Source organism: Erpetoichthys calabaricus, chromosome 12 (assembly GCF_900747795.2).
Source record: "Erpetoichthys calabaricus chromosome 12, fErpCal1.3, whole genome shotgun sequence".
NCBI classification, from domain to species: Eukaryota; Metazoa; Chordata; class Cladistia; order Polypteriformes; family Polypteridae; genus Erpetoichthys; species Erpetoichthys calabaricus.
Window position 1 is genome coordinate 31,874,541 of NC_041405.2, and position 27,066 is coordinate 31,901,606.

Here is a 27,066-nt window from a genome sequence, read left to right on the forward strand (position 1 = left end):
TAAGTAAATTTATAAAATCCTACTTTGCCAGCTTTCAGTGTGGTTTCTGCTACATGCAGGTAATCTCTTCCTAGTTCAAACGGTTGGTTTTTTTTGTGTGTTTTTTTTTTTTTTTTTTTTTTAAATCCATAGTTTTATGGAAACTGACAGCAAGCACTTTGCAACTGAAATATTGGGACCGCTTAATTTTTAAAGCCATTAAGTGCCACCCTAATTTGGTGTCCATGAGCACCTTTTGTGGTTTGAGAGCTTCAGCATACTGCAGTTCTGCATCTAAACCAACTGTCCTTCTCCCTGAACTAAAGGGTTTTGGTAATTCCCCCTTCATCGCAAGGGTCTGATCAAACCCAACTTGATATGTTATGGGGCCTAATGACCAGGGAAATGGCAGTGTGGGGTTTCTGAAGAGCAGGCTGCCTTTAGAGTTGACCGGTCTCTGTTTATGATCATGCACCTCCTCCACTTTGGATTTTATTTTTTTTATGTACTGCAGTGAGTGTTCCTCAGCCAAACGTATCAAGGTGACGATGTCCAGATTAGTCTGAGAAAATGTACTTCAAAGAACTGCACCTCCACCATCTCTAACCACTTGAATGCAGTTCAGTTCACTTTGATATGTAACCATTATTTTACTCTGCTAATGTTCCTTTTAAGTGTATCATATCCTTTTGGCTGCTACCGTTAGGGGTTGCCACAGCGGATCATTCTGTCCTCTATTTTGTTCAGTTACACCCATCACCTGCATGTCCTCTCACCACATCCATAAACCTTCTTAGGCCTTCCTCTCTCATTTGCCTGGCGGCTCTATACTTCATTCTTTTCAATATACTCCGCATCTCTCCTGCACATGTCCAAACCAGCACAATCTCTCCTCTGTGTCTTCCAAACATCCAACTTGAGCTGTCCCTCTAATGTACTCATTTCTTATCCCATCCATCTTTGTCATCCAATGCAAGTCTTAGCATCTTTAACTCTGCCAGTTCTGTCTCCTGCTTTCTGGTCAGTGCCACCGTCTCCAACCCATATAACATAGCTGGTCTCACTACCGTCCTGTAGACTTCCCTTTCACTCTAGCTGTTACCAGTCTCACAAATTATTCCTGACACTCTTCTCCACCTTGACTGCACTCTTTCACCTCTCTTCCACCGTCCCCATTACTCTGTACTATTGATCCCAAGTATTTAAACTCCTCCACCTTCTGCAACTCTAATCCCTGCATCCTCACCATTCCACTGACCTCCCTCTCATTTACACACATGTATTCTATGTTGTTCCTACTGAGCTTCATTCCTCTCCAGGGTCTCCTCAACATGCTCCATACTATCGCTACAGATGACAATGTTATCAGCAAACATCATAGTCCACGGGGACTCCTGTCTAATCTCGTCTGTCAACCTGTCCATCACTATTGCAAATAAGGGCTCAGATTCGATCCCTGATGTAATCCCACATCCACCTTGAATGAATGCATCCATCACTCCTACCACAGACCTCACCACTGTCACACTTCCCTCGTACATATCCTGTACAGCTCTCACATACTTCTCTGCCACTCCCGACTTCCTCATACAATACCACAACTCCGCTTGAGGCACCCTGTCATATGCTTTCTCCAGGTCCACAAAGATACAATGTAACTCCTTCTGGCCTTCTCTATTCTTCTCCATTAACACCTTCAGAGCATACATTGCACTTGTGGTGGTGCTCTTTCTTGGCATGAAACCATACTGCTGCTCACTAATCATCACCTCACTTCTTAACCTAGCTTCCACTATTCTTTCCCATAACCATGCTGTGGCTCATCAATTTTATTTCCCTGTAGTAACTGCAGTCCTGCACATTCCTCTTATTCTTAAATATCGGCACCAGTACAGTTTTTCTCCACCCCTCAGGCATCCTTTCACATTCCAAGATTCCATTAAACTCTCTGGTTAAAAACCCCACTGCCATCTTTCCTAAACACCTCCATGCTTCCACAGGTATGTCATCTGGACCAACGGCTTTTCCATTCTTCATCCTCTTTATAGCTGTCCTTACTTCCTCCTTGCTAAACCGTTGCAATTCCTGATTCACTATCTCCACATCATCTCTCGTTCTCTTCATCTATCAGCCTCTCAAAGTACTCTTTCCATCTGCTCAACACACTCTCCTCACTTGTGAGTATGTTTCCATCTTTATCCTTTATCACCCTAACCTGCTGCACGTCTTTCCCAGCTCGGTCCCTTTGTCTAGCCAATCAGTACAGGTCCTTTTCTCCCTCCTTAGTGTCCAACCACTCACAACTCATCATATGCCTTTTCTTTAGCCTTTGCCACCTCTCTCTCTTCACCTTGTGCCTTATCTCCTTGTACTCTTGTCTACTTCCTGCATCTTTCTGACTATCCCACTTCTTCTTTGCCATCCTCTTCCTCAGTATACTCTCCTGTATTTCCTCATTCCACCACCAGGTTTGCTTTTCCTCCTTCCTCTTTCCAGATATTACGCCAAACACCCTTCTTGCTGTCACCCTTACTACATCTGCTGTAGTTGCCCAACTGCCTGGTAATTCTTCACTACCACTCAGTGCCTGTCTCACCTTCTCCCTAAACTCAATCTTGCAGTCTTACTTTTCAACTTCCACCATTTGATCCTTGGCTCTGCCCTCACTCTCCTCCTTTTCTTGATTTCCAACGTCATCCTACAAACCACCATCTTTTGCTGCTTAACTACACTTTCCCCTGCCACCACTTTGCAGTCTTCAATCTCCTTCAGATTGACTCTTCTGCAGAGGATGTAATCTACCTGTGTGCATCTTCCTCCACTCTTGTATGTATCCCTATGCTCCCCCCTGTTCTTAAAATACGTATTCACTGCAGCCATGTCCATCCTTTAGGCAAAATCCACTACCATTTGACCTTCTTCATTCCTCTCCTTGACACCATACCTTTCCATCACCTCCTCATCTCCTCTGTTCCCATCACCAACATGTCCATTGAAATCCTCTCCAGTTGCCATTTTCTGTCTGTTGGGTACACTGTTCATCACTTAATCCAACTCACTCCAAAAATCTTCATTCTCATCCATTGCATACCCAACTTTCGGGGCATATGCACTAAGAACATTCATCATCACACCTCCAATTTCCAGCTTCATAATCATCACTCTGTCTGACACTCTTTTCAGCACCAAAACACTCTTGACATATTGTTCCTTCAGAATTACCCTACTCCATTTCTCCTCCTATCCACACCATGATAGAATAATTTGAATCCACCTCCAATCCACCTGGCCTTACTCCCTTTCTATTCAATCTCTTGCACACAATATATCAACCTTCCATCTCTCCATCATATCTGCTAACTCTCTCCCCTTACCAGTCATACTGTCAATATTCAGAGTTCCTACCCTCCGTTCCACTCTCTCTACCTTCCTCCTGCCTCTGGACACATCTCCCGCCTCTTCTTCTCCTTTGTCTCCATCTTCTTCGGTCAACAGTAGCCCAATTTCCACCAGCACCCTGTTGGCTAACAGTACTGGTGGTGGTCATTGTTAACCCAGGGCTTTACCGATCTGGTATGGAAATTTGTATTGTTTTCCACATATTGATTTAGTAAAATTTTACACCGGATGCCCTTCCTGATTTAACCCTCCCCATTTATCTGGGCTTGGCACTGGCACGAAGAAACACACTGGTTTGTGCATCCCCAGTGGCTGTGGCTGGTATGTATCATAATATAGGCATGCTTAAAATTATGTTTACTTTTGTACATCAACTGAACATACACATTATTGAGCCTGAGGTGTTAAGCAGGTCACCAGTGGTTTTTCATGCTTCATCTATTTCAGATATCTTTGGACACATTCGGGTATTTCCAGTTGTGTGAAGTTGGTGCTCAGCAAGAATGAGTTCTGAGTTTGACTGGAATGCAGCAAAAGAGGGGGGGGTGGAGGGAAAGGGGTCCTTTGTCTGGGTTTGTTCTTTGCATCTTCTGTATGTACACTACATGTCGGATAGAACATCAATTACTGCACAGCAGGGTGTTTGGTGCTCATTGTGATGTCAGCAAACAATTTTAAAAATGATTTTCAATATTCGTGTTCATCCACACTAAGACTCTGGGCCTGCTTGAAGCACGAGCAGCACACTTGTGAATATTCCTGCAGTAAATGGAGCAAACTGACTTCCATCCTGGTGTTTTCAAGTTTAATGCAGTCCTCCATATTTGTGGGTGAAAATCAAGAAGCAGCATAATATCTTGTGAATGATACATTCCTGCCATTGACCTTCTTTCTATCTTTGTTTCTTTCCTTCAATATCAAATTTCTGTGTTGATTGCTAAGGTAAAACATTAGCTAGAATTATTGTTCGTGTTCCTTGGCTTCCAGAGAACAACATCAGGGCCAATTAGTGGAGCCCAAAACAGACCATTTCATGCACTGTATTGTTATAGAAAGGTAACAGCACTGAGCATTGCTTCAGAAGTTAAAGCAGAGGATTGTTATAAAAATTTTTAATAATATGTTAACTGACAAGGTTAATCTTTTAGATTGTTTGCACAGGCATTTGGGATTATTTACTTTTTTTATTGTAGTGTTGAAATTTTTTCATCACCATCATTGTCATCATCAAAGAGTTTTCCATTCCACTTTTTCGGGTGTTTTGACTATTTAAGCTGTTATCTACTAGTGATGATGCTAGCAGGTCTGTTCTCTTCCACTTGTCAACATCAATATCAGGATAAGTAAAGGAGCAAACGTCACAGAAACGAAATATAAGAATTTAAATCTGTGGTAAAAACACTAAAATTTCATATAAATGTAAATCTCACACTACATCCCTTTTCTGAAAGTAGAATAAGAGATGAAGAAGAGAAGACCAGCTAATTAAACAACTGGAGGTAAAATAACTCATTGATTGTGAAACTGTTTTGAAACAAAACTCTGAAACTGATGTGAGCATTTCAAAAGCACCAAATCCTAAACCTTACAGGCAAGTGAAAGCAGCTAATCAAGGAGGATTTTAAAATTGTTTTTCTGCAAAGCAGACTTTGGATTATTCTTGTTTTCAGGATATTTCAGAGAATCTGTAATTCTCAGTTAAAAATGAAGCACAACTAAAATAAAAATCAAAACAAAATCAGTTTGATTAAACGAACAGTCTCGAGGGCTGACAGAGGGGAATAAAGGTCAATGATGAGGGGACTTCAATTGAAAGCCGTTTTCTGTAGTTAGGAGATGGCACGGAATTAAAATGAGCAGCTAATGAGATTCCCTTTATAGTGTTTGCGGTATCAGGTCCATGTCAAATACGAACATTACAGCCAGCATTAAATCCTTGTTGTAACTATTAAGAATGCCCTGTAAGTCTTGTTCATTTTCACTTTTATTACTTTGAAAAAAAAAATAATTGAAAAGAAATAATGCGATTAATTAGACCTTCTTTTAAATAGACGAACTCGTGCGCGTCTCTGCGCTTCAATTAGCGGCTTCTCCAGCTGGTAGGATCTCGTGCTCAGGGGGCGGAGTCTCCGTCTGTTCATAAAGAGGGCGAAGCCAGTCAGGTAACAGCAGTCCGCTTCTGGTCGTCTGGTCTGGTAGTTTGAGCAGAGCTTAGTGTTCTCAAGATGAGTGCTTGTGATGCTGATTGTAAGACTGTGTGCTCTTTCTGGGCTCCCGTGGAGGCTGATCCCAAATGCTATGGGGAGATTGTTCTACAACGGTAATTTTTTTTTTTTTAAATTTAGTGTGTGAATTGTTTGGCTTTTATGTTTAAAGAAACTTTAGTTTGGCTGATTTTTTTTTTTTTTTTTTTTTTAAGCATTGCAGAAATTGCTGTGTATAAAAATTGACAACCTAGGTAATCTAATCGTAAAGTGCAGCTTGCTTTTGATTTAACTACAAATGTTTGAAATTTTTATTTCTACTGCTTTATTAAACCCCATTTTCTTGATTGGTACGGAGTCGCAATTGTGTAGACTGCTGTTGGCCAAATCTTAAAACAATCTAATCCAAACCTTAAGCAATGGGTTATATACTACATGGCCTTAAGCTGTAGTTGCTTACTGCATGTTCCAGGCACATGGAAGATGCTAGAGTGACTCTTGAAATTGATGCTGTAGTGAAACCATTGCTGGTTTAGAAAGAATCTGCAGGAAGGTTCAAGAAGGAACTCTAGTAACTTCCTGATTGTTTCTATTTAATAGCTTGGTGTGTATGGAGGGTTTTGTTTTATGCATCTTAATGGAAGTCTAAAGAATGAAATTGCTCTTATAGTGGCTGCAGGAAGAACTACACAACCTAGTAAAGGTTTGTGCGGGGTTTTTAATTTGAGCCATTTTGGAGTGTAAGATGTCCATGATAGGGCAATGAATTTAATCTTAATTGGCGTAGTTAATGGCATTAACTTCCCCTTTCTGTATCTTCAGCTTGTTTGAGACCCGTCCAGATGTTCAGAAGCTGTTCCCCAAGTTTGTTGACCTTTCCAAAGAGCAGCTGCAGAACAATCCTGGTGTCCAGGCCCATGGGGAAATTGTGGTTCGCAAGCTGACAGAAATCCTGAAAGCAAATGGGAAACGCAAGGAAATCATCAAGGATCTGGCAGAAAGTCATGCCAAGCAGCACAAGATCCCTCTGGTTAACTTTCAGGTACTTCACTCCCTACTGGATTTAAAGGCTTGATCTGATTGATGCCCTTGCTCAGAAGAATGTTGTAAGAGTGCTGGGTTTGACTGGAGTATAATGTGGTGTTCTAACTTCATTTCAGAAAGGTAGACTTTGGAAGCCTTTTTCCATAACCTCTAGAATCAAATTTCCTATGCCAATGTAGCTATCTTAAGGATGCAGTTTAAACCCCCTCTTTAAATTAATGGTGTCCCCTGAGAGTCAAGAGACTAGAGTGATCTTTTAATTTACCCTAATTTGCAGAAAAGTGTATCTTTTGATTTAAAGACCATCTACATTGTGTACAAGGTAGTGATTGATCAGTTTATCTGGCATAGCTCAATTTTCTTGCTTTCAAATTTCTGTAGCTGTGAGAAGGTGTCGGACTGTGTAGAGTCCAGGTATCCACTCTTTAGTTACTGCAAAAATAGTTCTTACTAATGCTTAAATTAAACTCTTAAATCAAGCAATGTCGCCTTATCTCGCTGTTCTTTGCAAAATGAACAGTTTTCTGTAACTTTCCAAAAATCTGTAATACTGGCTCACTATGAGGCAACAACTTATTACATTTTTATCCATTTCAGAACTTGTATTAAAGCCTACCAAGTCAGAATGGACTAACACTTTTTAGTTTTGGATTAAGCAGTTACTCCATTCTGGAAGGCACCCCTTTTCAGACTTACTAGATGGTGCTGCCAGCATTTTGTGTGTTTTTGTCTTTCAAGGTTTTAAGACTGGCATAACCTGTAGTTTACCTGCTTCCGTAATCTGGCAGTTCTTGGTCTCATTTGATCAAACTACTGAAAGGCTGGCAATAAAAAGAGAATTTTTTTTTTTTTTTTTCACCTTTTACAGATCATCAGTGAAGTCATTGTCACGGTGGCAACAGAGAAGCTTGATGGCTTTGGTCCTGATGCTCAAACCGCCCTGAAGAATGTGCTGAAGCAGTTTCAGATTGACTTGGGAGCTTGCTATGACGAGCTTGGGTTTAAACCATAGTTTCAATTGTGACTTGTCAACTCTCTAAATCTCTAATGCTTTTGAGGTTTGGTTTGAATAAAAGTTCTTCTAGTGACTGGCTGCTTGGTCCTTTTTGTATTTAAATATTCTGTCATTCTCCAGGATACTTAGAAAATCAGTTTCTGCTTTGTCCAGGCAAGTTCTACCATACAGGGTAGATATCCCGATTATGATTACATTGCAATAGAAACATTAGTTGGACTTGGAACAATTGTCTGTTGTACTGGTTAGTGTTGCCAGCCACAGGCTGGGATCAATGATCTCTGAGGTAGGGTGGCACTTAATGGGCATTTAAACTAAATGGTGGTATTTCTCAGCCTCTGGATATGTTTGACTATACACGACATGATGGGCAACTGTGTAAATTGAATAATATGACCAGAGTAAACCTGTTGGTTATTGGAGATAAAGGGGGAAAAAATCAGTACTTGTGATACTGTTCATTCATCATAGGTTTAATGATGCTCATTTGCATGCAGAATTTAAAGTTCCCCATTCTCTGCAGTCATTTGACTTTGCTTTAAGTCACATTTGTGCACAATTTATTTACGGTCAGTTTCCCTGACAGCAGAAACATCAGTTGCTACTGCCCAGTGAGAACTTCCAGTGCAGGAATACACTGTACCGAGTTGTAATCCTGAGTAAGTGAAATTGTCTCTTTGGCAAATATACCTTGCAGTTATCTGCCATGATGTACAGCTGCTTGATAGTCTGGCTGATCATTCCGTTCATCAGGGCTACCCTAAAGGGAGTCCACTGGTAGCCTCAAGCTTTCAATCAGTTGCTTTAGAGTAACACAATTGGATGGCAGCTTTTGAACAATTGGCTCCCCAACCAGCCACACTGTACTCTGGCTACATGTCAAAGGTGCAGACAAATTTGCCACCATGTAATTACCGAAAGTTAAAACTTCAAATTGCCAAGCTGACAGAAAATGTTGACCCTAATTATTGGGCAGGAAGTAAAGGCAAACTACCATAATGTAAATGCTAGTCATTAAACAAATTTTGAAAATGCAACCAATCACATTCAATAAGCAAATTAGTAAACAAAATGGCAGGCAAGTGAAAGTAAATGAGCGGATATTGTATAAACTCCTACTTTACCTGCAGTTTCTACAGTATTAGAACCAACATCTGATGCTGAAACACCAAGTGTTCAAACTGTCCTCTCCGGATTTTTTTTTTTTTTTTATATATAGTTTTATGGAAACGGACAGCAAGCCCTTTGCAACTGGAGAAAAAAATGGTAAAGTCCTGAAGTGCCACCCTAATGTGAGGTCCTTGAGCACCTTTTCTGGTTTGGTTGGCAACTTCAGCATAGTGCAGTTCTGCAACTAAACCAACTGTCCTTCTCCTCCCTGAACTCAAGGGTTCTGGTGGTCACCCTTCATCATAAGGGTCTGATCAAACTCTACTTGATGTGTAATGTTTGGTGCCTAATGACAAGGGAAATGGCATTGTGGGGTTTTTGAAGGGTGTGCTGGCTTGAGAGTTGACAGGTCTCTGAATGTTTATGGTCACACACCTCCCTCCTCTCTTGGGTTTTTTTTTTTTTGTACTGCAGTGAGTGTTCCTGTGCCAAACTCTTCAAGGTGACGGGATGGCCAGATTAGTCTGTGGAAAATGTAATTGAAAGAACTGCACCTCCACCATCTCTTACCACTCGAATGCAGTTCACTTTATTTTTATGTAACAAAATAAACATTAGCAGAGTAAAAGATTTCATGTATCATAATACATGTGTGCTTAAAATTGTGTTTACGTTTGTACTTCAACTGAACATACACATTATTGAGTCTGAGGTGTTAACCAGGTCACCAGTGGGTTTTGATGCTTCATCTAATTCAGATTTCTTTGGACAAATTCAGATATTTCTTGTTGTGTAAAGTTGGTGCTCAGCAAGTGAGTTCTGTGTGTATGGAATGCAGCAAAAAGTGGGGAGGGAAAGGGGTCCTCTGGGTTTGTTTCTTGCATCTTTTCTTCTGTAGGAGCTTCATTATCTGCCATATTGTTTGTGTCTGCATTGGTGACTCAGCAGAAATGGACTGCATGTTGATGCTGAAGTTGTTTGAAGCAGTGATACCAACCTTCTCTTGACTTCCTATTCATATATGCCTAAAGTGCAATATTTGCAACTTGTTCAAAGTACTTTTTCAGATCACTTGATTTACTTGTTTTAAATGTCCATGTAATCCTGATGGTTTTGGAGGATCTCTACCAGAGTCTGTGGTGCAGCTGTGATTTATAGTGAATTCTCACTTAAGTTTCTGTACAGGTTGCTACTGCAAGTCATTTAATATGAACATGACAGGCCTGTGAGGTACACATTAAAAAATGTTTTATATGCAACTTTCTATTTTATAATGCCTTTTTGTAATGTTTCTTTGATTTACACTTCTGCTCCACATTTTAAAATTACAAAACAATTCAGGTGTGATTAGAATGCATGTTGCAGATGCTTTAGTCACACCAGAGAGAAATGTCAGCACTTTTTCAACATAAGGCACCATAAAGTTTGGGCCTCAGCAATGGCAGGTCTATTAAAATTGTCATATTTAGGATTTTGTTGCATTTTCCTCACATGCAATGCCTGCTTCAGGACTGTGATTCATAGACACCACCATGGGCCTCATGTATAAAATGCTTCATATGCCCGTTTCTACACTTTGCGATGTATAAAAACTAAACTTGGAGTAAAGCCACAGACATTTTCATGGTAGCCCCCTACAAGCTTATGCACGTTTCTGGTCAGTTTTCCAAACTGCTGGCACCCAGCGTCAAAGCAGTGCTATGGTTTCTGTGGTCTGCTTTTCTTTTTCATATTCACATCAGGGGACTTATCAAATACACAAATTAATTGCATATTGTTTACAAAGTTAATTCACTTGATTGCAATCATTCTGTTACAATTTAATGCTACATGGGTTGGCCAAACTATTCCAACTACCATAGCTACTTTAGTGTTATTAGAAGACATCGAAAAGGAAGAATTAGTCAAGGGTGTGTATTTAGAGACAATGATGACTGGCTTCTAAGTCGATTTTGATTTCCAAGAGCTATCCTCTTGGCGCTGTGTGCTGAACTGGCCCTGCTTTACAAAGGCCGACTTTAAGGAATTGTGCTCTACCTGCTCCTCTGCAAGTTCTATGAAATCTCAGGTTTTTAGCCACAGGAGCTTTCAACGTGACCGATCGGGTATTTAACAAACATCACAGAGTCGCGCCATGCCAGCTGTATGGTATTATCTGCTTGTCATCCAGATCTGTAATATTTTCTTACACTGTGATCGAAGTGCAAAACATCAAAGTGCAATTTGCAGTGACGTCCAGTTTTCCAGATGTAATCGGAGAGCGGTCAGCTAAATGCATGCTGCTATTATGACGTTGGGCAAGTTACATCAGCGAGGAATGAATGAGCTGGCATTACATTATATATAGCTGGAGAACCTCTACAAATTGCAGCTCTGTATAGTCGTAGGTGCTCTTTCCAACTAGTATGGCAAACAGCAAGTTCTTTTAAAGATAGCGAGTAATCTCAAATAGCCATGTAAAGGGAAGAGAATCAAGCTGTTGTGTCGCTCGGGGCTGATGGTACACTATAAAGGTGCCTTCAGAGAATTTGATTATGTAGATAAAATGCATTTCCACTTTGTGCTGCTCTATAATCCACAGAAGTGTGTCCGGCTTGCCAGTACCTGAAGAGATGTGATATGATGATGTTGACCCCGACTCACCAAATGATCAGCCAAATCAGACAGCGTTAAAGGTTCGTTTGAATGTAATTAGAAGAATGTAAAAACGGGTAATCAGGTGCATTTATTTTTTTAACCAGTTCATTTAAATTGTGGCCAATATTACATAGTTACAGCCCTTATATTTCTTCATTGGCCTCATCTGTTACAGCATCCACTATCGCATTTTGACTCCCAAATAGAGTCCGTCAGCACACAGCCAGATGGCTGAGGCAGAGTTGTGTGTGCAGCCATTGCACCGGACAATTTTTGTAATATTGTCTGAAACAGAATAAATAGATGGTCGGCAGCAACACTCCGTTTCACGTCGACTTTGACTTCTGACCGCTTCTTTTTTATTTTGGGAACTGTGCGACTTTCTAAACTTGAACTTTTGAGTGTCTCTGCCACGCAGTATCACTCTAACTTCCATTTCTTGCTTATACCACTACTTTAGCCAACAAATAGTATATTTTCCTTGCTTCTACTTCGCATTCGGTTACATTTGTTTTTTACACGTGACTTTGCATTGTCTTTTAACAAAACACTGATCAGAAGGTGATTATTGATTTTTTTATTTTAAAATATGTGAAATTCTAGGAGGAGTCAGGGTGGGGCCTTATGCACGTACGTTAAATTTTACGTTCATTGGGATTTGTAAATTGGAAGTGCATGGAACTTGGGGTACGCACATTTTTATGTACCTCAGCAGTGACATTTATGTCTCTGGTGCCTCTTCCTATGAAGTCAGTCGACGGATTGGAAAGGCATGGGGGGGTCATGAGGGTCACTGGAAAGGGGTGTGTGGTGCTCCTGATATCTATGCAAACGGACAAAGGTCCAAGTCTTTAAAGTCCTGATGCTTCCTGTCTTGCTATGTGTTTCCAAGACATGGACGCTATCCAGTGACCTAAGATGAAGACTGTGTCGAATAAGCGGTTGCTCATGGAATTCCAAATGAGGTAAATTACCTGCATTGTGAGGGAGTGTCAATTACAGCACTACGGCCATGTGGCTCAATTCCCAGAGGGTCATCCAGTTTGCAAGATCTTCATTGTGGCTGGACCAAGTCAAGGGGACGCCCCACATAACACATGGCTGCAGCAGATAGAGGGTAATTTCAGGATTGTGGGAACAGACCATGTGTATGCCTCAGGGGTTGCCAACCAGGATCCTGAGCTGTTTTGTTGTGTGGTGGGTGCGACACCGTGCTGTACCAGTGCATGCTCCCCACCTTGACCTAACCGGACCTGACACATATTTCTCTTTTTGTCCATATGCCATATTTTAGTATGAAATATACGCATGGCGTTATGCATGAGGCCCCAGTTGCGATTCATAGACATCACCAGGTGCTGAGAATCTTCTCTGGTGATGCTCTGCCAAGCCTCTAATGCAGCCATCTTCAGCTCCGGCTTGATTCAGGGGCTTGTCCCTTTAAGTTTTCTTTTTAGCATATGGAGGGCCTGCTCAATTGGACTGAAATTGCATGACTGACTTAGCCATTCAAGAATTTTCCATTGTGTAGCTTTGGAAAACTCCTGTGTTGCCTTAGCAAAATGCCTGGATCATTGTCTTGTTGTGGAATGAAGTGCTGTCGAGTGAGCTTTGAGGCATTTACTGGAATTTGAGCAGATCAAATGTTTTAATACAACTCAGAACTCATTGTGCCATCAGCAGTACCATCATCAATGAAGTGAAGTGTGCCAGGACTTGTGGCGGACATACTTGCCCAAGCCATAACACCCAAAGCACCATGTTTAACAGATGAGGTGGTCTGCTTTGGATCTTCAGCAGTTCTGTTTCATTTCCACACTTTGCTCTCGCCATCACAGATTCATTTTTGTCTTATCTGCCGACAAGACCTTATTTCCAGGATTCTGCTGGCACTTTAAGTCCTTTGTCATAAACTGTAATTTTGTCCATCCTGTTTTTCTGGCTAACCAGTGGTTGGCATCTTCCAGTGTGGCCTCTGTATTTCTGTTCAAGAAGTTCTCTCCTGATTGTCCTCTCTGACACACATATCTGCATCCTGAAGACTGTTTCTGACCTTTCGGACAGGCATTTGGGTTTTTTTTCTTTACCATCGTGAGGATTCTTCTGTCATCAGCAGTGGACGTCCTCCTTGTACTATCAGCTCCAATTCCTATTCAAATCGGTTTTACAGAATTAAAAGAAAACCTGGAGCTGTCACACTGCGAGCACTAATCATTGTGCCACCATGCTGCTCCAGATTGTAATTGAAGATATGATAAGAATTTCTATACATAGAGAAGCCCAAGTACTTATCCAATGATCTGCTGCACATTTGATTTTAATTTCTCTACTACTTTTAATCAGACTCAAGATTTGATTAATCAGCTCTTATTTCTTAATTTCTGTGTTTAGGCATCAATCCTGATCTTATATAAACTGGGTTTTCTGTGTAATATAAAAGGTGGGAAATGCATGTTATACAGACAGTGGCACTTTTGACATTAAAATTCTTTTCAAATCTAAACATTAACTTACTTAACTAATAATTCCTGTCATTTTGTGAATGACTTGCGAGACCAATTGCAGTTCACATCTTTCACTATGTCACGCACGGCGCACAGGGAACTGCGGTAAAGACCCAATGAGCAGCGTAATATATCACGCCAGGGGACAAAGGTGGGGTACTAACCTCTCTTTCTTTGTTTTCACAGAAAGACAGAAACAAACACCGCCATAGTCTACATGGAATTCCCTCACTACGCGCTACCACTTCCGCATTTTCCCCTGGTCCACCTTTTGATGACGTCATGATTCTCATACAGCACTCGGTTCCTTCCCAGCATTCTACGCATCTATTTCCGGTCCCATCCCATAAATGTTCCCCCTCATTATATGCACGCTGTCTGTTGTACGCTGATTACAAAAATCACTGACCTTTAAAAAAAAAAAGTATTTTACCAAAATCTGTACAGTATACGAGAGGCCAGAAAACCCCAAACCTTTTTGATCGTGTTGTCTGTTTATTACAACTATTACGATTTATTTCACAATTGGCCAAGGTGGTGTGAGGCCTTCAAAACAGCAAGGGAAGCAGGGCAGAATCCCACCAGCCTTGCCAGAGGAGGGTGCACCATAAACCAGCCTAGCTTCACTTAAGTGACGAGCTGCAGCCTACATACAGCGACACAATGTGGCTTTACTCTTAAAGTTTCTAAAACACACTCAAAATGTCCCAGAAGGAAAACGGGGTACTGTTAACTCCTGTCTTGTATGGAGAAGGATTTCAAGAAATCTCCATAAATGAGTATTTATTGAATGAAAAATAAAAACACAATACAGTATAAGCTTCAAAGGAGAAAAAAAAGACAATTCTAGTAAAGAAAGTCAAAGACACAATCTGAAGAAAATCCAAGTTCCACAGCAGAAAAGGTCAAATCACAAAAAAAAAAGAGAATACAAACCACAGACACCAGAGTATAATCATAATGAACCGCACTGGACCTTCGTCATCTTTTCCACTTGAAGGGCAGGCTGAAATATCACTTTCTTTGATGTGTTTCTGTCACCTGCTGAAAAGTCCTTCATTATTTCCATGAGTTCATGCTAAATCCTTTATCTTCTTTTCTACTCAGAAACTGTTCCTTTATCCTGTATCATTTAAAAACATTGAGACACGTAAGTTGTTTTCTTTGCACCTCCAAAGGAGACTGAGTCTCAGTACTTTAGCAAAACCAACTTTATTCCACTTGAAACATGAGGAGCATTTATTTCAGCAGGACCTATTCACTCTCTGATAAACAGACACAGCAAAGGGGCAAAGGGCAGGGCGAGGTCAGTGGCCAAGTTATTCTCTTCCCTACATTTACAATGTTCCTTACATCACCCAACAGTGATTGGCGCTTATAGCGTGATCTTCGATCGGCTAGGAGTTGTTTTTGAACACAAACTGCGGTTGCCTTGGCGACAGACAAGCAGCCTCCACAGCAACAGCTATTTCCTTTCTTTGTGTTGTCCTGTTTTTTTTTGGTGGGGGGGAACAGTTCAAAGACCTCACAACATCATTAATTCTCTTTAATACAAATCTGTTCTCTACTACCTTTCTCCTAATTCTACTGATATAGGACAGATAGATAGCATACTTTATTAATCCCAAGGGGGAAATTCACATATCCAGCAGCAGCATACTGATAAAGAACAATATTACATTAAAGGAGTGATAACAATGCAGGTATACAGACAGACAATAACTCTGTATAATGTTAACGGTTAAGGGGTGGAATTAAAGAGTCGCATAGTGTGGGGGAGGAACAATCTCCTCAGTCTGTCAGTGGAGCAGGACATTGACAGCAGTCTGTCACTGAAGCTGCTCCTCTGTCTGGATATGACACTGTTCAGTGGATGCAGTGGATTCTCCATGATTGACAGGAGTCTGCTCAGCACCCGTCACTCTGCCACGGATGTCAAACTGTCCAGCTCTATGGCTACAATAGAGCCTGCCTTCCTCACCAGTTTGTCCAGGCATGAGGCATCCTTCTTTTTTATGCTGCCTCCCCCAGCACACCACCGCGTAGAAGAGGACGCTCGCCACAACCGTCTGGTAGAACATCTACAGCATCTTATTGCAGATTGTTGAAGGACGCCAGCCTTCTAAGGAAGTATAGTTGGCTCTGTCCTCCTCTTGCACAGAGCATCCAGTATTGGCAGTCCAGTCCAATTTATCATCCAGCTGCACTCCCAGGTATTTATAGGTCTTTAGCTATTTACAGTAAATCCCTCACTTATCGCGGGAGGATAGGTTCCAAGGCCGACCGCGATAACTGAAGTAGGGACACTATATTTATTTAATTATTTAACGTGTATTTGGACGTTTTTTAAACCCCTCCCTGTATTGTTTACAACCCACCATTTACTCTATTAAAAACAGGGGACAACTGCTAAGCAATATGAAATCGGTAGATAAGTTTACACTTACTGTATAGCGAAGTACACGTAGCAGCTTGTAGGCGGTCATGACGTCGGTCGACCTTGGTTGCAAAGATTTCCTAAAGCAGATTCCATCCAGACTACTGCCTTATCACGTCCACTTGCAACTCGTTTTGCACCCTGGTTAAAGGGACACTGCGGCCGTAGATCTTATATGCTTTTCCTCCTTTTTAAAATAAAAAGAATCGACGTCCTGCAGCGGTGTAGCTGGTTCCCTTCCTTCAACTATATCCAAAACTTTTACCTTTTCTGCAATCATTTGCATCTTCTGTTGGTGCTTGGACACAGCCCCTGAAGCAGGTAGCACGTTAATGATGAATGAGTGAGATGAGACTTCCTGGTTAATGCAAACACTCCGTCGCTGAGCCAATCAGCAGCACACAGGAACTTAACTGCGTGCTCTGATTGGGTAGCTTCTCAGCCATCCGCCAATAGCATCTCTTGTATGAAATCAACTGGGCAAACCAACTGAGGAAGCAAGTAAAAAGACCTATTGTCCGCAGAAACCCGCGAAGCAGCGAATAATCTGCGTTATGTATTTAGATATGCTTACATATAAAATCCTCAAAGTCGTGAATCCGCGAAAAGTGAACCGCGAAGTAGCGAGGGATTACTGTATTATTATTACTAGACATTAAGCCCGGTTACAATAACGGGCGCTAGAACAGTAGTCCATAAACATAGTAGGAACAGTCTATATTAAATGGCAAGGGACCATTTACCTCATTAATTTTTTTCCGTAAAATGCCTGTAATTTTCTCTGACAGTAATAATGGCTTTGCTGTCCGTAATATGCGTTTAATTTGTAATTTTCTCTGACAGTAATACTGGATTTGCTCTCCGTAATATGCGTTTTAATTTTCTGTCACAACAGTGGGCAATCAGTAGATTCTCCCCAGTAACTGATGTAATGTGCGCGAAAAATAAATCCACTTTTAAAAGTCATCGCATTGCAATATCATGAAAATTCTTATATTTAGGAAAAACCCCTTCAATGACTAACACTTTACACTTTACCGGGCCAAGCTTCTTAATCGCAAATCTGACATCCTCAGAGTGAACACTTGCACAACAATGGGGAAGCTGGTCTCCGCGTCTCAGTACCCGATTTGGATTTTCGTGTTTTATGTTTTAGGTCTTACCTCATTTACCGAAATCTGATTGGATCGGCTGCAGCGATATTTTATAGGTCCCGCCCTCTCTGTCTTGACGCGTCAGGCGGCCCTTTGAAGCATGTGCTTTGAAAGCGTTGCATCGTGCCCCATGCATTCGCAACTTCACCAGAAGAGACACACGAACACTTATTAAAGAGGATTATTTATGTCTTTATAGGTTTGATATTGATGAAAGGCTGTCTTCTTTTTAATTGACTGTACCTATTCGTTTCATAGTTCATTCCCTATACTTATTACAAGACATTTTAAAGTGTTTCTTTTATCCCACATTGTATAACATCCATCCATCCATCCATTTTCCCAACCCCTACTGAATCCAAACACAGGGTCACAGGGGTCTGCTGGAGCCAATCCCAGCCAACACAGGGAACGAGGCAGGAACCAATCCTGGGCAGGGTGCCAGCCCACCGCAGGACTCACACAAAACACACCCACACACCAAGCACAATTTATAATCACCAGTCTTTGGACTGTGGGAGGAAACGGAGCGCCCGGAGGAAACCCACGCAGAGAACATGCAAGCGAAACCCGGGAAGCGAACCCGGGGTCTCCTATCTGCGAGGCAGCAGCGCTACCACTCGCGCCAACCACATTGTATAACATTCCTAACTATATGCTTTCCAACATAACATAAATACTGATTTAGTTCTCAATGCCCTAATCAAAGTCTATCAATGATCACTTTGTCTCTCCGTCACTGACTCTTCACTTAATCATTTCCTTCACTGTTGGTTTTAGTTGATAGAAGTGCCTTACTTTACTGATGTTTTGACATACAGTGTGCCACTCATTTCATGTTAATTTTTAATCACTTTCTAAATTTCATCTTTTCCAAAGAAAATGCTAAACTTACCTGTTTTTTTTCAATGGCTGTCATTAAATATCCAGTATACCTTTATGTCTGATATTCCATATTAGTTTCATTAATACTTTTCTTGTGTATAAGCCTATTAATTTGTGTTTTATTTCAAAAATCAGTTCTTGTCTATTAGACAATTTCCTAGCCACTGACTCAAGTAAGGACAATAACGAAATTATTAAAATAGCAACCTTCTAAAACTTTATTTCAGTTTCCCACTCAAGGGCCAAAGAAATTGCCAGAATTTTGACAGGAAAACAAAAACAAAAAATCTAAAACCTCTCTGATAGCAAATACCTTCTCAAACTTTATGAAATAAAATGTTGAAGTTACCAGAGTTTTCTGTAACATTTGATCCTTCTGTGCATAATCCTTAAACTACCCATCTAGATATTTGATAATAATTAGGAGAATATTGATCTTTCCCTGGTTTCTCTGTCGCTCTTATTAATTTTGTCCTTATCTTTGGCACCTTACCTTTTATTCAAATCATTTTAAACTAATTTAATATTAAATGAATTTTCTTATCATTATATTTTGAAAATAAATGTTATAAATATTATCTAGTTCAGGAAAAGAGTTTTTCTCTTTGTCATTTCTTGACTTTAATTACACTAAAGACGAATTACTGTATCATTCATTAACAGAACTACAAATGTCTGACCGATCCTCTGCTATACAACTACATTTCATAGACTGTTGATTTCTAAACTCTTTAAACTTCTCGTGCTTATTGTCATCTCCAGTAGCTTTTCTATCAGTTTCTGCAAGTAAATTTGTTTAAACCAAACCTCATTCTATGTATCTGGATTCAGTTTTTACTTATGTATTCCTTTTCTTTCAGATTTACCATTCATTCTTTTAATTTTGCCCCACACTTTCTTAACTGTTGCATCTTTATTTAGTGATGAACAGGATATCCTCCAATATTCGTTATTACTAATTTACAGATTCTCCATGACTTTGTTATTAGCTGTTTATACTGTATTAAACTATCGTATGTGAAAGCTTTCTTCAGTCTTCGGAAAGCCATACAGTATCTCTTTCATGAATTATCTTATCGCAGACCACCATGGAATCATTTTTGACCTCATGTTTCATTTTAATTATTGGGATACTACTGTATAACAGCTGTTTTATTTAACAGATCCATTAACTGGTCACTAAACTGCCAATTGCTCAAGTAACTCAGCACAAGTACATTTAAATTAATACCAGTTAGCTTTATTATAATTAAACTTTGGCACACTATCCATACTGCAAGTTTAACACATTTTGTATTCCTACCATGAAATGATCGCTCATCATAATCAATCTCCAAGTCACACAAAGCAGCCCACCTACCAAACAGTGACACAGATTTCATTGGATGTCATATCAGATCTGCACTGGACTTCAATTCCCAGCCGGCCTTTATAAGCCTGCAGGTGGTCCTTTAACATTCATAGTCAGGTGGCCGCTCCTGTTGGAGACCCTCACAGAAAATAACAGAAACAAGAGAGAATAGCAAGACACACATAGATACTGAGGGCAGCCCGATGGCTCAGTGGTAACACTGCTGCCTGGTATTAACGGGGGCAGAGTCTGTGTAGAGGGTCCTCCATGCGTGGAGTTTGCATGTTCTCCCGGTGTCTGCATGGGTTCCATCCTGGTGCTCCAGCTTCCTCCCACAGTCCAAAGACATGCAGGTTAAGTAGATTGGTGATACTAAAGTTGCAATGAATCGACTTTAAATCACCTTTATAACATTGGTGCCAACGTGTTTCAAATTCAAGTTCAGCTTCATTATTATATTGGTGGACTTCACCCCTTCAATTCACTTAAATTTCAGGAAGGTAGATCTGCATGTTCTAATAGGCCATTGATAAAGGCTTAAATGTCAATGTCAACTTTATTTATATAGCACATTTAAAACAACATTGGAATGCTGTGGCCAAAGTGCTTTACAATAATAAAATTTAAAAAAAAACATACAATTAGAAATAAAATAAATGAACATAAATAAAATAAATAATAAATAGATAATAAATGTTACATAATCACAATGAGGAAACCATCAGTAATACTGAAGGTGCTAAGTAAAGTGAGAGTCCCCAACCACCAAATGCTGAGGAAAATCGACTGGCTATGAATTGTCTAATTTGAGACATCATCACCTCAAGTTCATGAATCAAATGGTGTTGAGGTGAAAACGGACAAGAAACAATAACATATTAAGAACACAAAGACTACTGGATGGCTTGAACTGCACACTACATGTCTGGTAGCACATCAGTTACAACACAGCTTGGTGTTTGGTGCTCATTGTGATGTCAGTTAACAATTTAAAAAATCTTCTTCTTCTTCTTCTTCTTATGGCAGCTTCCATTAGGGGGTTGCCACAGCTGATCATCTCTTCCATATCTTTCTGTCCTCTGCATCTTGTTCTGTTACAACCCATCACCTGCATGTCCTCTCTCACCACATCTATAACCTTCGCTTAGGCCTTCTCTTTTCCTCTTCCCTGGCAGCTCATTGGTGCTCATTGTGGTGTCAGTTAACAATTTAAAAAATGATTTTCAGTATTTGTGTTTATCCACACTAAGACACTGGGCCTGTTTGAAGCAGGAGCAGCACACTTGTGAATATCCCATCAAGTGAAAGGAGTAAACTGACTTCCTTCCTAGTGTTTTCAAGTTTACTGCAGTCATCCATAGTGAAAGGTGAAAATCAAGAAGCAGCGAAATATTGTGAATGATATGTTCCTGCCATTGACCTATTTTTCTTTCTTTTCTTCTAAAACGTTACTGGAATTACTTTACCTGTTCTTTGCTTCCAGAGAACACTGCAGGGCCAATTGGTCCAGCCCCAAACAGACCATTTCATGCACTATAAGCAGCAACATTTTTGGTTCAGAAGTTAAAGCTGGGGATTGTTATAAAAAATTTAACAATAAGTCAATTGACTGGGTAAATCTTATTAGATTAATTATTTGCATTGGCATTAGGGATTATTTGCTGTTTTTATCACAGTGTTGAAATTTTTTAATCATCATCATAGAGATTTCATTTCCGCTCTTTCTGGTGTTTTGATTATTTAAGCTGTTATCTACCAGTGATGATGCTAGCAGGTCTGTTTCTCTTCCACTTGTCGTCGTCAATATCAGGATAAGTAAAGGGGTAAACGTCACAGAAACGAAATATAAGAACTTAAACCTATTGTAAAAACACAAATATTTTATATAAATGTAAATCTCACATTACAGCGCTTTTCTGGAAGTAGAATAATAGATGAAGAAGAGAAAAAGACCAGCTAATTAAACAACTGGAGGTAAAATAACTCATTGACTGTGAAACTGTTTGAAACAAAACTCTGAAACTACTGATGTGAGCATTTCAAAAGCACCAAAAAAAACCTAAACCTTACAGTCAAGTGAAAGCAGCAGAATCGAGGAGGATTTTAAAAAATGCTTTTCTGCAAAGCAGACTTTGGAGTGTTCTTGTCTTCAGGATATTTTGAGAATCTGCAATTCTGAGTTAAAAATGAAGCACAAGTAAAATAAAAATCAAAACAAAATCAGTTTGATAAAATTAACAGTTTTGAGTGCTGGCAGAGGAAAGTAAAGATCAAAGATGAGGGGACTTCAATTGAAAGCCGTTTTCTGTAGTTAGGAGATGGGACGGAATTAAAATAAGCAGCTAATGAGATTCCCTATGCAGTGTTTGTGGTATCAGGTCAATGTCAAATACGAACATTACATGAAGCATTAAATACTTGTTGTAACTATTAAGAATGCTCTGTAAGTCTTGTTTATTTTCATTTTTATTCATTTATTTTTATTTCAAAGTAATAGAAAAGAAATAATACGATTAATGAGATCTTCTTTTAAATAGACGAACTCGTGCGCGCCTCTGCGCTTCAATTAGCGGCTTCTCCAGCTGGCAGGACTCACGTGCTCAGGGGGCGGAGTCTCCGTCTGTTCATAAAGAGGGCGAAGCCAGTCAGGTAACAGCAGTCCGCTTCTCGCCGTCTGGTCTGGTAGTTTCAGCAGAACGTAGTGTCCTCAAGATGAGTGCTTGTGAGGCTGATTATAAGACTGTGTTCTCTTTCTGGACTCCCGTGGAGGCTGATCCCAGATGCTATGGAGAGATTATTCTCCTACGGTAAACTTTTTTTGTGTTTGAGAACTTTGACTTTTATATTTTTAAGCCTTAAAGACTTAATTTTTAAGACTTTATAGCTGAATTTTTTTCATTGTTCTATTTTAGCATTAAAAGTGCAGGTTGTGTAATTTATCATCTGACAGACTTGGTGATCTAATGGTCAAGTGTAGGTTGCTTATTTCATCACGAATGTTATCTTTGTAGCTTTATCAACCCTCCTCTATTAATGCAGAAATTCCATTGTGTATCTTGCTGTTGGGTGAATATTAATTCAATGTAACCCATGGCTAAAGGTTTGGATTGGATATTACGTGACTTTAAGATTTAGTTGCTCACTGGTGTGTTCCAAGCACAGAAAAGGTGCTAAAATGGCTGAGTGATGGTATAGTGGAACCCTTTTCCTTATTGTTACTATTTAATAGCTTAGTGTGTGGCTTTTTTAAATCTTGAAGTACTAAATACCCTTCCCCAGAAAAGTTGCTCTTTGTCAAGTAGTGACTAGTGGAAGAACCACACAACCTAGTAAAGTACTAAAATTTATATTTCGGGATGGTCTTAATGGTGCCAGAAAAATGTATATTTGAAGCCATTAGGATTTTAAGATGGTCTTAATAGGGCAGGACGATAGACTGCATCTAAACTGATGGATGTAATGGTATTAATTTCCCCTCTCTGTATCTTCAGCTTGTTTGAGACCCATCCAGATGTTCAGAAGCTGTTCCCCAAGTTTGTTGACCTTTCCAAAGAACAGCTGCAGAACAATCCTGGTGTCCAGGCCCATGGGGAAATTGTGGTTTGCAAGCTGACAGAAATCCTGAAATCAAATGGGAAATGCAAGGAAATCATCAAGGCTCTAGCAGAAAGTCATGCCAAGCAGCACAAGATCCCTCTGGTTAACTTTAAGGTACTGCTCTCCCTACTGGATTTAAAGGCTTGATCTGATTGATGCCCTTGCTCTGAAAAAGTTGACTGTTTTCTTTCTGACTGGGGTGTAATTTGGTGTTCTAGCCATGTCAAAGCGTAGACTTTAGAAGTCTTTTTTCCATATCCTCTATAATGCAATTTCATATGCCAATGGAGCATCTAGGGATGCCTTTAAACACCTTTTTTAAATTCAATGGTGTCCCCTGAGAGTCTGATCTTTAATTACTCTAACATGCTGAACCATGTATAGCCTTGATTTAAAGACCATCTGTTGTGTACAAGGCAGTGATCAGTTTACCTGGCATAGCTCAATTTTCTTGCTCTCAAATGTCTGTAGCTGTGAAGGTTTAAGTAGACTGTACCAAATTCCAGGTGTCCACTCTATTTTATTTAAAAAAAAAAAATGTTTTTGCTTACTCTGTACATGCTCTTGCCACTCCTTTGCAAAATGAGCTCCATTTCTGTATTTTCCACATCTGTACTCTAATACTGTATCATTATGAGCCAACAATTTAACGTAAAAACTTGCATTAAAGTCTACCAAGTCAAAATGGGATAACACTTTAGTTTTGGACTAAGTAGTTACTCCTTTCTGGAAGGAACCCCTTTTGACTGTTACTGGATAGAGTCGGCAGTTTGCTTTGGTTGTATCCAAGGTATTAAGACTGGCATGACATGTAGCTGTTTGTTACCTGCTTCCATAAGCTGGCAGTTAGCCTCATTAGCTCAAACTACTGAAAAGGGCTGGCAATAATTTGTCATTTTCCTTTACAGATCATCAGTGATGTCATTGTGACAGTGGCAACAGAGAAGCTTGATGGCTTTGGTCCTGATGCTCAAACAGCCCTGAAGAATGTGCTGAAGACGTTTCAGATTGAGTTGGAAGTTTTTCTATGATGAGCTTGGATTTAAACCATAGTTTAAATTTTTGTATCCACTGCTTCAGTCTGTTGCTTTTTGAGCTCTGGTTTGTATTAAAGTACTTAAAGTGACTGCTGCTTGGTTCTTTCTATTTATATATTTTCTATTTCATTCTGGAGAATGACAATATCGGTTTTTGTCCAGGCAGCTTCTACCATATGGGGGGTAGCTATCCTGGTTATGACTACAATAGCAGTAGAAACAATTGGACTTGGAACCCAATGTGTGATGGACTGGTGTTTTCAGCTACAGTCTGGGTCAATGATTTGTGGTTTGGTGGGATTTCTCAGCCCCTGTAATGTGTTGAATATACATGTGACATGATGGGAAAATGTATAAAATTGACATAATCGGTACTTGTGACATTTACTGTTCCAACATTGTGTAATGTTGGTCACTAGTATTCAAAATTCCTCCCCTCTGCAGTCATTCTACTGTAGGTTTCCAGGTAACATTGTGCACAATTTTGGCTTATTGTTAAAGGTTTCCCTGTCAGCTGAAGCATTCCATTGCTGCTACAGTGATAACTTCCTGTGTATTTCTTCTTCTCCTCCATTATCCCAGAGTTGTAATCCTCCATAAATGAAATGGGTCCCTTTTGGCAATGTTAACTTGCACCTGGCAGTTGTCTGCTATGATGATCAGCTGGTCGGGTGCTCATTCCATTCATTGGGGCCTAACCTAAAGCGAGTCAGTTGGTAGCATCAAGCTTTCAATCAGTTGCTTCAGACTGTAACGCAATTGGATGGCAGCTTTTGAACAATTGGCTCCCCAACCAGCCACACTGTACTCTGGCTACATGTCAAAGGTGCAGACAAATTTGCCACCATGTAATTACTGAAATGTTAATTTCAAATGCAAGCAGACAAAATGTTGACGCCAATTATAATTGGGCAGGAAGTATATAGGAAGTAAAACTCTTTACCATAAAAGATAGTAGTTAAACAAAGCAAAACCAATTTTTTTTTTTTTTTTAAGACTATACAAAATGGCAGGCAACAAAGTATGAGAATTTATGAAAATCATAATTGATCTGCAGCTAATACAGAAAGAACCAATATCTGATGCTGAAACAACACTGAAAGCTGGCAAACTGTCCCATCTGAAGGTGGTGGTTTGTTTTTTTAAGCCATTAAGTGCCATCCTAATGTGGGGTCCTTGAGGACCTTCTCTGGTTTGGTTGGAAACTTCAGTATAGTGCAGTTGGGTGTCTACCAAAACCCTTTAATTCTTCATAAGGGTCTCCGCAAATCCTACTTGATACGTAATGTTGTTTTGTGCCTAATGACAAAGGAAATGGCAGTGTGGGGTATTTGAAGGGCAGGCTGACTTTAGCGTTGACAGGTCTGAATGTTTGTTTGCACCCCTCCTCCACTTTGGGTTTTTATGTACTTCAGTGAGTGTTCCTCTGCCAAACTCCTCAAGGTGATGGGATGGCCAGGTTAGTCTGTGAAAATGTAATAAAAAGAACTGCACCTCCATCTCATACCACTCAAATGCAGTTCATTTAACTTTGATATGTAACCTTTCATTTTGCTAATCATTCATGTTCAAGTGTGTGTATCATGATGTGTGCTTAAAATTGTGTTTACTTTTGTACTTCAACTGAACATACACATTATTGAGCATGATGTGTTAAGCAGGTCACTAGTGGTTTTTGATGCTTTCTTATTCAGATATCTTTGGAAATGCCTAAATGTGTCCAGTTGTGTAAAGTTGGTGCTCGGCAAGTATGAGTTCTGAGTTTGTGTGGAATGCAGCAAAAGAGGGGAGGGAAAGGGGTCCTTTGTCTGGGTTTGTTTCGTGCATCTTTTCTTCTGTAGGGGCTTCATTGTCCGCCACATTGTGTCTGCATCGGTGACTGTAGAAATGGACTGCATGTTGATGCTGGAGCTGCTTGAAGCCATGATGCCAACCTTCTCTTGACTGTCTTTAGGTCATTCTCGTAACTCTAAATTGCAATATTTGCGACTTGTTCAAAGTACTTATTTAAATCACTTGATTTACTTGTTTCAAATGTCCATGTAATCCAGATCGTTTTGGAGGATCTTTTTCTACCTGAACTCGTGGTGCAGATGTGATTTATAGTGAATTCTCTTTGATTTACACTTCTGCTGCACATTTTATAATTAGATTGAACAATTCTGCTGTGATTTAGAGTGCACATTGCAGACTTCCATTTAAGGAGATTTGTAGATATTTCAGTCACACCATATGGACATGACAACACTTTTTTTTACATGGCCCCCACCCCATTTCAGGGCAGGATAATGTTAGGGCCTCGGCAATGGCAGGTTTATTAAAGTCGTCATATTTTGGATTTTGTCACATTTTCCTCCCATGCAATGCCTGCTTCAGGACTGTGATTCATAGACCATCACCATGGGCCTCGTAAAAAATGCTGCATACGCCATTTCTTGGTACACTTTGCAATGTATAAAAACTAAACTTGGAGTAAAGCCACAGACTTTTTCACGGTAGCCCCCTACCTTGTTTATACACGTTTCTGCTCAGTTTTCCAAACTGGTGGCACCCAGTGTCAAAGCAGTGCTACTGTTTCTGTGGTCTGCTTTTCTTTTTCATATTTGCATCAGGAAATTTATCAAATACACCAAAATTAAAAAGTTAACATTAAAATTGCTTTCAAAGTTAATTCACTTGATTGTAATCATTCTGTAACAATATAATAGTGCAT

At 40.0% G+C, this 27,066-nt stretch overlaps 2 protein-coding genes across 21 annotated transcripts in view; both read left to right on the forward strand.

Annotated features, from left to right (window-relative positions):
• The window catches only part of LOC114662051 (myoglobin-like), a 110,277-nt gene extending 85,835 nt beyond the window's left edge, over nt 1-24,442 (forward strand). Inside the window, exons 1-3 of one of the 17 annotated variants that reach the window (XM_051934883.1) lie at nt 5,538-5,698; nt 23,211-23,430; nt 24,225-24,442. In XM_051934883.1, the coding sequence (XP_051790843.1) occupies nt 5,604-5,698; nt 23,211-23,430; nt 24,225-24,347 (438 nt within the window). In that variant the 5' untranslated portion in view covers nt 5,538-5,603 and the 3' untranslated portion in view covers nt 24,348-24,442. Of the gene's footprint in view, nt 1-5,537; nt 5,699-6,404; nt 6,625-7,494; nt 7,727-22,369; nt 22,527-23,210; nt 23,431-24,224 lie in introns of those variants that run through there. The other 16 variants (XM_028815347.2, XM_028815346.2, XM_051934870.1 and 13 more) reach the window with 16 other exon arrangements.
• Nucleotides 1-27,066, forward strand: part of LOC114663256 (myoglobin-like) — a 105,243-nt gene that overhangs the window by 64,715 nt on the left and 13,462 nt on the right. Inside the window, exon 1 of one of the 4 annotated variants that reach the window (XM_051934886.1) lies at nt 22,392-22,404. The exons of the other annotated variants lie outside the window; for them this stretch is intronic. The gene's annotated coding sequence lies outside the window, so the exon portion shown is untranslated. Of the gene's footprint in view, nt 1-22,391; nt 22,405-27,066 lie in introns of those variants that run through there. 4 annotated transcript variants of the gene reach the window in all.